The sequence below is a fragment of the Hyaena hyaena genome, unplaced genomic scaffold (genome assembly GCF_003009895.1).
Source record: "Hyaena hyaena isolate Hyena2069 unplaced genomic scaffold, ASM300989v1 scaffold_530, whole genome shotgun sequence".
NCBI classification, from domain to species: domain Eukaryota; kingdom Metazoa; phylum Chordata; class Mammalia; order Carnivora; family Hyaenidae; genus Hyaena; species Hyaena hyaena.
In genome coordinates this window covers 1279858-1293240 of record NW_024081163.1, presented here as the reverse complement: position 1 = coordinate 1293240, position 13383 = coordinate 1279858, and the positions used below count along the sequence as shown (strand labels likewise).

The following is a 13383-nucleotide window of genomic DNA, read 5'->3' as shown; positions in this document are numbered from 1 at the left end:
GGCCTTAGAAAATGAGGAATGGTTATAATAAAAAAGTCTCAAATGTTACTATAAAACTATTTTGTATTTTACCAAATTGAGATGACTCCCAATTTTAGAGCTTCCATCTAGTAAGAAGCATTTCTTTATTCTGTTATTCATTGTAACAGAATAGCTCTTTTTGACAATTCCTTTCTAAATTGCAATTTTTGCTTATTATGTTCAGGTAATACAGTTACCTTGTTAAGTTTTTCAGTTAGGTCATTTTTGATAGGGTATGACTCTTTGAGTTCAAATCTTTGACAATTATTTACTAAGGAAAAATAACTTTCTTTTTGAAAAGCATTGATTATATAACATGGCTATATTATAAATAAGCCCAGCATTAGGTCTGGAATGAAATTCTGTTACCAGAGAGAGTAATATAGGTTATGGAGCCCTCCCATAGCAAGAAATCCACCTTAGAAAAGCTTGCTCTTGCTCTTTGGAAAACTGGCAAATGAGACCAGGTCCATTCAGAAAAGGTTTAGCAAAGACCTTTAAAAAACAGAGTAAAGCACATAACACAATTATAGTAGATTCCTTGAATTAAAAACCAAGAAGAAAGCAATTTTTTTCATGATCTTTAGAATTGAGTGGAGAAGGGCAATAGTTGAAGACTGTGGAATGATCAAAGGTAGGTTTTTTTGGAGAAAAAATAGAGAAGGTTCTAAAAAGTTAGATAATTTTGAAGGATGAGAAGAATAGGGGAATGACTTTGAAATCAATTCCCCTTTGAGTGCCCTTCTTCTGTGTAAATATAGGCAGCTTTCCCATAAAATAGGCTAAATTTGTGGTTGTGTATTTAAGAAGATACTTACAGGCTAGTGAAGTTAAGTTTAATAGCATTGAGGGAATTAATATTGGATTTACTTATACTTGAAAATCAGTTAAATAAAACTTTAGCATTTTTTATTAGAAGTTGTATAGAACCTTGCTTACTGAATATGAAGATCCTTATAACTGAGAGATCATTCACTAAACTCTTTTTTTTTTTATACTTCAGGATGAATTCCACTCACGGTTACGTTTTAATCGAAGAGGGCTGGTGGCCATGGCAAATGCTGGTCCTCATGATAATGGCAGCCAATTTTTCTTTACACTGGGTCGAGCAGATGAACTTAACAATAAGCATACCATATTTGGAAAGGTTTGTGTCAGTTATCTTCAGTTTCTATGATACATATGCCCAACTTATCTAGGAGCTGCCCTCATAAAAATATTCCCTAGGGTATTTATTTATTATTTCTAAAAATGATGGACTATATATCCCTTTTACAGTGAACTGTGAAGGACTATCTGAACTTTATGCGTGTGCGTTTCAAATAAGTCATTGATTATGACTATAAAATTTTCTTTTCTCTAAAACATACCACTGGTATTAGCTACTGCATCACTAGGCTGATATTGTTTTTATGTTCTTAGAAACCTAGGTGTTATCTAGGTAATAGGATTTAGTAGTTTTAAGTTTCCCTTAAAATTTAAAGGGGAAGTTGTGTTAACATTAAAACTTTTTACCTGAAATATTACTTTGAATAGTACTATTTAATCCTGCTCACATTTAGCATCGTATCAGGGAATATCCTTTCCACAGAATTTTGAATGGTTTTCTTTAAAGGAGAATTCTGACAGTATTGTTATCTCACTTTCTGTTCAAAAAATATATTCCCGCATGTGTTAAGTCTTAGGCATGTTACACATTCCTAGTATATCAGCTCCCTCTGCTGGTTCACTAGGAATGGTTTCCCCACGGCCTAGGTGAGACTGGATTTTCTGAGGATGATGAAGAAAAAACAAACTGAGCACGACTGGAAAACTGGTATTATTTTAAAACTCCTGAGAAATGTTGAATGTAAGGACTCATGCTGAAAACATGTAGTACAATACTGTTGCTTAAAACTTAACAACATAGGTTAAGAAATAAGAATCGGCACATTTGAACCACTCCAACACAGGTTGTCTGATGTTCAAAGATTTTTCTACCTATTATTTAAAAAAAAAAAAAAAACAAGCATATAATAAAATGAGATTTTGATTGTCATTGTGCACCACTTTTTACAATTGCTATTATATAACTTTCATATTAGAGACAAAGTATAGCTTAGCTTAGTGATGAGAATTCAAAAAGGCCATCACTGTCCCTCTGTAACTTCTTTGAATCTCAGTGTTCTTATCTAGAGAAGGAGAATAAGGACAGTACCTGCTTTTAGAATGTTTATGAGGATTAAATAAGATAATGTCTGTAAAGCACTTCCACACATTCTTGTTATTTGCTTGTTCTGCCCAATTCTAAAATCTAAATTTGTTTATTTTTTTAATGAAAAGTTGTCATTCAGTAGGAGGTTATTTGGCATTATATTTTTATCTTTAATTAAAGCTGATATTATATATATATATATGAAATTTCCTTAAAAATGTTATCAAGGGATTGAACTCCATTTCTGCTTTTTCTCTTTAAGATTAAGATAATGTTGTTTTATTTGCATTATTACTACATATGCTCGCATACAAAAATATGAAATTTCCTTTTAGTTATTGAAAAAATATTTTAGAAGTCCTTTATTTCAAAGAATAAATATAGGGGCTCCTGGATGGCTCAGTTGGTTAAACGTCCAACATCGGCTCAGGTAATGATCTCACAGTTTGTGGGTTCAATTCCCACGTTGGGCTCTGTGTTGACACCTCAGAGCCTGGAACCTGCTTCGGATTCTGTGTCTCCCTCTCTCTCTGTGTCCCTCCCCCACTCATGCTCTGTCTCTCTGTCTCTCAAAAATAAATAAACGTTAAAAAATGAATATAATTCAAAGAATGAATATAATAGTTTGTGGTTTTCTTATTTGCTAGGTTACAGGGGATACAGTATATAACATGCTGCGGCTAACAGAAGTAGACGTTGATGAGGAAGAAAGACCACGCAATCCACATAAAATAAGAAGTTGTGAGGTAGGAGCATGATTTCTGAGATACAATGCTTAAAGGATTGTTTAAAAGAAACCGATTATTAGTATTTTTAAACTATTGGATGGAGGCTTTCTACCAAATCAGTAGCACAACTCAGATTTTTTCTCTGTAATTTAGGTGCAATTTCTGATAAGTTCTTTTTTTTAAATTGAAGGTTTTGACTTCAAGGATGAGACTTGAGCTGATAATCCAATGCATGAAAAGCTTGATTTATAATGCAAAGTTAGAGGGATTAGGCTTATTTAGCTCAATGAAGTGACTTCCAGGGTAATTTAAGTGATCCTTCATTGAGGAAGCAAAGTCCTTAAGAGCATAAAATACTCTTTATTTAATTGCACATAAGATTATTGAGAGAATCCAGTGAGACCATGTAAATGGAAGCACTTTATATTGTATATATATTAGTAGACTTATAATAGTTATGTGAGCAAAAAATACAGATACTAATGTCAACATAATTAAATATTGGTTTTAATTTTTTGTGAAAATTTTAAAAATGGAATAATGTTTTCAAAATATTTTTTTCATAGGTTTTGTTTAATCCTTTCGATGACATCATTCCCAGAGAAATAAAAAAGCCAAAAAAAGAGAAACCAGAGGAAGAAGTAAAGAAATTGAAGCCCAAAGGCACAAAGTAATCCTAATAGAAACATTTTTCTTCAGACTGAAAAGCTGAAGAATTCATTTAATTCATTTTATTTCCTTTTATAACAACTGTCTACTAGTGAGGGGGAGGCCGATGTGGGCCAGAAAGATATCTGAATTATGAGTTTTTTTCCTAAATATGCATTTCTTTTATTTAAAAACTGTATGTAACTTAAACTTAACCTGAAGAAGTATTGTGTCAGGCGTCTAAACAAAATCTGTATTAATAAATAGATAAATATTTATAATCACTCTAACAATTATTTATATAAGTGAGTTAAGAATTTGGTTTTTTACTAGTTTTTCAATTAATATATGCTCAGTATAAAGAACTTGGAAATAACGTATGAACGATATAATGACTGCTTGGTTACATAATTTTTCACTCCTGTGTTGGAGTAAATAAGTTGCAGTATTTTCTGAACAATATTTTTCACATTATTAGTTTTGTCTATTTCATTAAAATAGATGTCAGAGAGTTAGAGCTCAACTTAATCTTTTAGCGAATTGCAGCACCCATATTAGTAATTTTATTGTATTCCTAAGTGATAGATTCAGACTGTTGTAAGGATAATCCTGCCTAACCCTGTTTATAAGAGGCAAAGTGTGTTAATATTTCTGAGCTTCAGTTTCCCCATCTTGTAAAATGGAGATTATAATTACAATACCTGGTTGTTATGAAGATAAAATGAGAATGGGAATTTGAAAACACCCAGTGGTATAGGTATTCAATACATATTTGTTTCTTTCCGTGACATCCTACAATGTAAGTTAAGATGCTTTTATAAACTGTCCTATAAATGTGAGCCACTTTAATAAACAGTAGATGTTTTGAGGCAAAATAAATTCTTATATAGCTATGTATTTGATCTCCTATATTTTGATTCATTTATTTTGACTAGTTTATCTCTGAGTGGAAGGTCACTGTCACCATATTCAGACAGAATATTTCATCACTTTTATTCATCTTGGCAACAAGCCCCAAAGCTATGTGTTTTTGTTTTTGTTTTTAATTCATAGCCAATATCTTAGGGATGACTGGTAGTCATTGATTACATCTAGGTTTTGAAAGAAAACTTCCTCTTGTTGCCAAATCTTTTATTTTTCCAATATTTGAGAGAGAGTTTTAATAACCTATTATCTTGAGATAACCTATCTTCCTTGAGATATCTTTAATTTGAAGCCTCAAAGAAGACAAACAGTTTTTTCTTCCCAATGGGCTCTTTTTTGTTAAGATTATTTCTTATATTTTTTTATTTGACAATTTTGTATAACTTTTATCAGTTTTTTAATTTTTTTTTTTTTAAATGTTTATTTATTTCTAGGAGACAGAGAGAGAGAGACAGCGTGAGCAGGGGAGGGTCAGAGAGGGAGTCACAGACTGAAACAGGCTCCAGGCTCTGAGCTGGCAGTCAGCACAGAGCCTGACGCGGGGCTCGAACCCACGAACCGTGAGATCATGACCTAAGCGAAAGTCGGACGCTTAACCAACTAAGCCACCCAGGCACCCCATCAGTTTTTTAATTTTAAGACGTATTTTGGAAGACACTAGATTAATTACTTCCCATTTAATGCTCTATAGTTCTCTTGGGGCTCTATATTTATTAGTTTTTCAGAAATCTCCATTTTGCGAAACCATTTTATAAATATAAAAAAGCTTAATTATTTCTGTCATGCTTAGTGTACTTAATGGTCATGTTCAGTATGGATTTTGATCATTAGTTTCATCTAATATTTAAAATATCTATGGTCTGAGGCCAGTGTCTTAACATTATGCTGAAAATACAGATCTTTAGCATATTTCTGCTGGGTCCTGTGTCATATTGGGTACTGCTGAACAGTCAAAATGTGTTTCTTCTTGTAAATTCTGTTCTATTGCTTTGAAAATACAGTACCTAAGAGTTTTATTTAATTTTTTCTTAATTTTCTTTCTCTTTTCCTTTCTTTCCTTTTTTTGTTAAGAAATTTTAGTTTACTTTCATTTGGAGAGGAAGCTGAAGAAGAAGAGGAGGAAGTAAATCGAGTTAGTCAGGTAAAACTCTTAAGTTACCCTTTGTTCTGAATTATAAGATATTTTTGTATCTTTTGCTGCATGTGGCAGAGCATGTTTTTCATAGTACACAGTCAGGAAGTGTTTATCGAACTGATTTGTAAACTGTTTTGTTGTTAGTAATATTTACAACTCCTGAGATGATATGCCCTCTTAAAATTATAATTTTGTGGGTTTTTTTAACTTGGCTTTTTTTTTTTTTTTTAAATCAGTCAGAACTAGAGTTAAAGAACAATTCAACTTTGTGGTTCAAATTTTAATTGCTATTTGTTTAAGTGGTTTGCTAGATAATAACGATTATGATCCTTGTTATAATAAATAGTGACAGACCAAAGATCTTATATTCATTTTAATATTATCTATATATATTTACTAATGTCATTAATTCTCATCACAGCCCTTTAAGATACATATTATCATTATCCCCATTTTACCCACAAATAAATTCAGGTATAGATAGATTATAATTTGCTCAGTCACACAACCAGTAAGTAGCTAGAGCTGGGATTTGAACCTATGTCTGCCTCAGTATAAGATACGTGTATTTTTGGATTATATATTGCCCCCTGGTCTTTGACCCTACCAGTGCTTCCACTAGGCCTGAAAGTATGATTTTCCTGAATATCACTTTTATCACAGTACGTGCTGTGAAACACCTGTGGTGCCTTGCCATTATTTAGAGCAGTGAATCTGTTAAACATACTCCAGGAAAATCAACCTCCGGGGTTTGTACTTCCAAAGATTCTGGTATGTCTTCCCATGGATGATGAAGAAATTATGGAAATTTATTTAGAGAGTCAAATATGGGGGATGGGATGGGGGAAGGAAGGGGAGGGACGACTGCCTTTGATACAGGCAGTTTGGTACATTATAATAATAGGGGAGGCTTGCAATGCAGTGTTTAAAAAGTAGACAGTTCTTGATTTTATATCTGTTTGTAAAGAAGACCATAATGCCTTTAAATCACTCTTCTGTAAATAGATTACCTTTTTGCAGTGTTTAAAAAAAAGGAAGAAAAAATTAGTGAATCTGGAGACCTAAAGGATTAGGTTCAAAGTTTTATCATAGTAATTAAATTTTATAACTTAGCATTGTCTTATTTACTTAGAAATGTTACCTATTTCTAACCAACAGTTACAATAGCATTGACTTAAAAGCACATTATTTTTACCCTCGTTTTTAATTCTTGATCCATATACTTCCCTCATCATAGAAGATGGTTTTGGTAGGCTAATACTGGGTATAGTAGTAAGCACACTATTTCTACCTATTGCATTGAGACTGAATTAAAATGGACATGTGTAAGAAATGTTATGAGGGTGCCTGGGTGGCTCAGTTGGTTAAGCATCCAACTTCAGCTCAGGTAATGATCTCACAGTTCATGAGTTCAAGCCCCACATCAGGCTGTCTGCTGTCAGCACAGAGCCCACTTTAGATCCTCTGTTCACCTCTCCCTTTGCCCCTCCATTGCTCACGCTCTCTCTCTCTCTCATACACACTCTCTCTCTCTTTCAAAAATAAACATAAAAAAAGAATTAAAAAAAGAGAAATGTTCTGGTCATAGTTGTGTCTTGCTTTCTTCAGTGTCTTTGAGTGATATATTTGATACCATGGATTCAGCTACTACCTGGATACTAATCTTAACTCTAGGAACACTGCTCAATATTATTTCTGGGCTATTATTTCACATTCTTGATTTTTTCTTTAGGAAACATCTCTACTTTAGATATCAAACTTAAATCCATCTTTATATGAAAACTTCCTTTCTCTAGGCCTGTTCAGTATCATTAATCACTCTGGCACCCTAGTATCTCTGAACTTATCTTCTTTAGATGTCAGGGCACTAGTTTTGTATTATTCATGATTCAAATTTGTGCCTTATTAAAATGAAAGATATATTACATATCATGATCCTGTGGGTATATTTGTAAATGGACAAAACCACAAATGTCACATCTTGAAATTGCCAGGAGTCCCTTTTACTGATGTTTTCTAAAGATGTCAAGTTTCCTTACAAACCCATGCCTTCCCCACAAAACCCCCCACTCCTGTGTTTCCTTTTGCCTGGAGTGTGTTCTCTTTCATTTGGCCAATTTTTGTTTTTCCTTTAAGATTTAGCTCCACTGTCAACTCTGGACTACCTCCACCACCCTCCCCAAGCCATCTCCCACCCAGGCTGAATTTAACTTCTCCATAGTAATCTGTCTGTGGCCATCAATGCATATATTATACTGCACTGTAGTGATATATTTTTCTATCTGCTCCCTGTACGAAGTATTTATTTTATGTAACCTCTAAAATGGCCATGTTTTAATAATACCTATATTATTCCTATTTAAGGGAGGAAATCAATACTCAGAAAAGCTGGGTCACTATGAAAGACCATGTAATTAGGAGGTGGTACAATCAGAGTTTTGGTCTTAGGTTTCTATAGCCATTCACGTCTCTAATACGATTTCAAATGCTCAGAAGTTGCCTCCTCCCAGGGCACCTGGGTGGCTCAGTTGGTTGAGTGTCTGACTTCGGCTCAGGTCATGATCTCATGGTTTGGTTCGTGGGTTCGAGCCCCGCATTGGGCTCTATCCTGACAGCTAGCTCAGAGCCTGGAGCCTGCTTCAGATTCTGTGTCTCCCTCTCTCTCTGATCCTCCCCTGCCCACATTCTCTCTCTCTCTCTCTCTCTCTCAGAAATAAATAAAAACATTAAAAAAAAAAAAAAAAAGAAGAAGAAGCTGCCTCCTCCCAGCCCAAGCCATGTAGAAGACTGGCGGGGAAATTGCCTTTGGTGGCACAGCATTCTGGGGTGGAAGGTAGCTCAGCGTTGCTGGCCCGCTGCACTTGCCTAACTCCCACAGGGTCCTCGACACCAGGCTCAGCAGACTTGGAGACAGAGCCACCATAGGAGAAAGAAGTTCTTCTATCACTCTATTTGTAGAATTAAATTTCTAGTCTAAAGTAAGTTTAATTCACCATTACTTTGGGATTGGCTTTACTAGGAAATTAGTTTGAATTTTTTCCATTTGCTTTTGTTTGTTTATTTTGTGCTAATCCCAAGTGCCCTCCTCCATGCCATCACCTCCCTTCCCCTCCCCCCACCCTGAATTTTTTCTATTTGTAACAACAGTATTTGTTACATGTTTAAAGCTTATCTTCTGCTGCTGCTTACTATTATTGTACAAAATAAAACAAACAAAATGTGTAACTTACACTGAATTTAGTGAACTTGAGAAAAGCAATTTGTGTTTGCTACAAGGTTGAAATGTGAAAGGAGACCACTGCAGATAGTGCTGGCTTGCCCTTTATGTTTGCTCTCAAACCTGAAAGAGACTTCACACAGTGGAAAGACTAAATTCCTTCTTTTTTGCCAAGAAAATTGCAAACCACAGTCCATTATCAAATGAATAGTATAAGCCTAGCATTGTGTCATCATATTTCTCTCATCTGACTCTGTGCTGTGTGATAAAATTATCAAATGTTTGTTTCTGACCCTCAAATCTGTATCTCTGAGCTGGCTTACTCTTCTTTTCCCCAGCTGCCTACTGGCCATCTCTCTCTCTTTGAATATCTTACTAGTAACCCAAGCCCTGGCCAGGGCTTAGTTCATTATCTTTGTTTCCCAGTCTTCTCCCTGTTCTGTGACTTCTTTTTCCATTCCCTGATAACAGTATCCTCTAAAGAAAAACTGTAGATTCAGATGTTTTTATTATTTTTTTCTTAGCAAAACCAGTTTGTTGTACTGTTCTACCAATTTTTATCCAACATATCTTAAATATGTTTTTCCTTTTAATTTATCTTCCACTACCCTCATTCAGGCCTTTACTTTTAGCCTGCGTTGCAGACTATAGACTGGTCTCGCAATTTCTTGCTCTTCTTTCTCTTCCTCTCACTACCATCAGAACAGTCTTCCTACAATCCTGAAACCTCTTTAAGATGTCACAGTTACATTCTGTTAACTATAGAAATAAGGCCACGACCCCCCTTTATCAACTCTGCCCTTTGGTCTAGTACTTTTTTTTTTTTAATGTTTATTTATTTACTTAGAGAGGAGGGAGGGAGAGGGAGAGAATGCAAGCAGAGGAGGGGCAGAGAGAAAGAGAGAGGGAGAGAACCCTATGGAGGCTCCACACTGGCCAGAGCCCCATGCGGGACTCAATCTTGCAAACAGTGAGATTATGAGCTGAGCGGAAATCAAGAGTCAGATGCTTAACTGATGGAGCCACCCAGGCACCCTAGTCTAATACTTCCTAAACCACTTAAAAACCACTGGAAAATGAGGTCCAATTCTTTTTTAAATATTAAAAATTATATTCCTACACCCCATCTCAGACCTACTGACTCAGAATCTCCAAGGAAGGGGCCTGGGAAGCTACTGTTAATGAATTCCTTGGAAATCTTGTCAGGGAAATGTAGGCAACACTGTTAGCAGATCTGAACTATTTGCTGTTCTATGTAAATGTTTTGTATTTTCCTTTCTGTGTGTCTTTCTTCACGTTCTTTCCCCTGTCTGAAGTCCTATCCCATTCTGGATATCAAAGTCATACTTATTTTAAACACCTAAAATACCATCTTTTCTAAACGTCTTTTCTTGATTATTTCTTTTTCTGATCTAACCTTTGCCTCTCTTGTGAGACTTAACATTTTCCTTTTAATAACATCCATTTTGTTTTATTACAGAAGAAATATGTGACTACGTACTCACTGTATACTACTCAAACATTATATCCTTTCCTTTCTGCCATATTAAGTATGTAGAGTCCTGGGCTGTGGGCTCTTTGATGGTAAACTGTTTCATCTTCGAGTGGCAGGAGGCTGGAGTAGAAATAGCATGGATTTGGGATCATACACATTCATATTGGTTCTTTACTTTCTACTCCTACTTTGTGACCTTGGATAACCTATGTCTCTGAGACTTACCTCTCCTCCTTGTAACATGAAAATACTATGAACCATTCAGAGTTGTGAAACAAGGACATGGGTAGTCACTACTTCAATACAATATGCAGTCTTGCAAAATGTGTTTGAAAGTCAAATGTCTTAAACAATATACTCTATGTTATAATCTGTATTGTATTCTCAGAGAGCTAAAGAATATCATACAATCTCTAATATGATTGTGATTATTATGCAGAAGCTGCTGCCATCATGTTAAAGCAGTCTAGAGGGTTTGGTTGGCAAAAAACTTCACCAACAATTTGGCTTTCTGGGGTTGGAAGCCTTAACTCCGCACAACTACCCTGCTGCTCTCCGTGAGCACTCCCCGTGGGTCCTGGGTAGTAGCTTGAGTAGCCTTGGAGGGCACTGGTAGACTCCTGTACATCATGACCCGCCAATAACCCATGCTCCACATGTGATTGGGTCTCGGCACACTGTGCAGAATCTTTGGCTGACCAAATTTAGCTGTTTGTCTGTTTATATAATGGAGACATAAATAAGTTTAGCTTGAGAAAATAGAACAATAAAAAAGTCATTGAAGGTTGTTGACTTAGAGGAAAGGAAATTCTCTAGAGGGCATGAGACATTCTATAGCGAATCAAAATGGAAGTATATTTTATTTATTTTCCTTTTGTACTGTTCTTCAGACTTTGAGAACCATTCCAATATAGTTTACCTTTGGGGTAAAATGAAACCTTGCTAAGAAAACTGAATGCTAGCCTGAATATTGGAAAAGTATGACCAATAGATAAAAGTAAGACTTACTGTTTTTAAATCTATGTAATAATTAGAACCAAAGTCAAGTAAGTGTCTTTTACAATGACCAAGAACAATTTTCAGTTTCACTGGTTTCATGAAATTAAATATTTCTAGAAGTCTTGAAAATAATTGTTTCATTATTCATTTGCTTATCAAGTTCACTGATTCCACAGTGTGTTAAGCTTTATTCCAGAACCAGTCTAACATCACAAGTTAATAATTGCTGAAGTCTGAATTGGGGCTTTGGGGCTTTACTTTATGTGAAAGGAGAAATAAGATATAGTCCAACTGATTTATGGATTATCAGTGTGGGATTACAGAGACTATTTCACCCCACTCATTTATTCATGACAAAGTACCTCTCCCACATGAGTTAGCTTTCCTTCATTATTTATTTCAGTATCTTTCTACTACCTGATAAAATCTCTTTTAGAATAATAGAATTTTATAGCTCAAAGGGATCTAGTCCAACTTCCTTTCTTTATAGATGAGGAAACTGAGACTCTGGTTAAGTGACTTGCCAGACTGACTTCATTTCCTTTTTGATAGGGTTGCATGATAGGAAGATGCAATAATAACGTATCTTGAGTTCCGGAAAGCATACTGTCAGAGTCTCTCATGATATTCTTGTGGATAACACGAGGAAATGTGATCTGGGAGATAGTATACTCAGATGGGTTTATAGCTGATTGAATACTTCTGCCCAAAGAGTGCTTTGTTGTCAACCTGTGCCTGTTTATTTGAACTAGGAAGTTAATGGAATAGGAGTACATGTAAATTCTGTACTTGAACTTAATGCAATCAGCTGAATAGGTGTAAGACTTTATAGGCTGTAAGTCCTAGTTGAGTTATGAAGAGTGAGGTCTCTGGAATAAGGAATTTAACATTCTTTGCATTTGTGGGGGGGATCACATTTGCAGCATTTTGTTCAGTTCACAACACATTTAAGAAGGATACTGACCAACCCAGCATATTCAGAAGAAGGGAGGATCTTGAGGAGGATGGGGATGAAAGCAAAAGCCATTGCACATGGAGAATGCTTGACGAGCTGGATATACTTTGAAGAAGTAAAAACTAAGTGAACATGTGATCCTATGCTTCAAACATTTGGAAAGTTTTTATCTGGAGGATTCCTGCTTTTGTTTTACTTTGTTAAATAATAGTTTTATTCAGATATCTATACTGTTTTAAAGTTTACTCCCAAATCTTTAAAAACAGATGTCAGAAAACATTTTTCGTGTGAAAGCTTACAATCCAACAAGCAGTTTTCATGAAGCAAGTTAAGTGGTAGGTCCATTATAAAAGTATCTCAATAGTTAGATTTAAAAATAGTGATTAGGGGCACCTGGGTGGCTCAGTCAGTTAAGCATCTGACTTCAGCCCAGGTCATGATCTCGCGGTCTGTGAGTTTGAGCCCTGCGTTGGGCTCTGTGCTGACAGCTCAGAGCCTGGAACCTGTTTCGGATTCTGTGTCTCCTTCTCTCTCTCTGCCCCTCCCCCACTTGTGCTCTGTGTCTCTTTCTCTCAGAAATAAAGAAAAGATTTAAATTTTTTAAAAAAAAATAGTGTTTAAACTGTGCCACATTCACAGTGATACACACAGTATTTCTCTCACTGCAAGACATGCTAACATTTTTACTTCAAATCCCAAGTTATAAAAAGACTTTTCTCACCCCAAAAAGTTATATTGATAGGCAAATACACCATTTTTGAGAATGAAATAAGATGTTTTGTCCTATTCTCATTTATTTTAAGAAATTAAAGTTTCCGAGAAGCGTGGATCTGGGGCTGGATGCAGCAGGAAGAGTACTGCCAGGCCTTGTGCACACAGGGTGTCAGAAATGTTGAACAGTCTAACTTACAAACTGTCTGGCCTTATTAAATTGTATTAAACTTTACTTATCATCCTAGTTGTTTATACTTAACTAATTTTAAAGAGATGATAATATATTTGTATTCATCTCCTATTTCTGCTGTAACTAATTACCATAAATTTAGTGGCTTGAAGTAAAACTGATT

General features: G+C 35.3%; 1 protein-coding gene across 2 annotated transcripts in view; it reads left to right on the top strand.

The window, feature by feature from the left end:
• Nucleotides 1-13383, top strand: part of CWC27 (CWC27 spliceosome associated cyclophilin) — a 182767-nt gene that overhangs the window by 16643 nt on the left and 152741 nt on the right. Inside the window, exons 4-8 of one of the 2 annotated variants that reach the window (XM_039255498.1) lie at nucleotides 1025-1168; nucleotides 2863-2961; nucleotides 3510-3613; nucleotides 5587-5656; nucleotides 12285-12431. In XM_039255498.1, coding sequence (XP_039111429.1) covers nucleotides 1025-1168; nucleotides 2863-2961; nucleotides 3510-3613; nucleotides 5587-5656; nucleotides 12285-12431 — 564 coding nt within the window. The remainder of the gene's footprint in view (nucleotides 1-1024; nucleotides 1169-2862; nucleotides 2962-3509; nucleotides 3614-5586; nucleotides 5657-12284; nucleotides 12432-13383) is intronic. The other variant, XM_039255499.1, reaches the window with a different exon arrangement.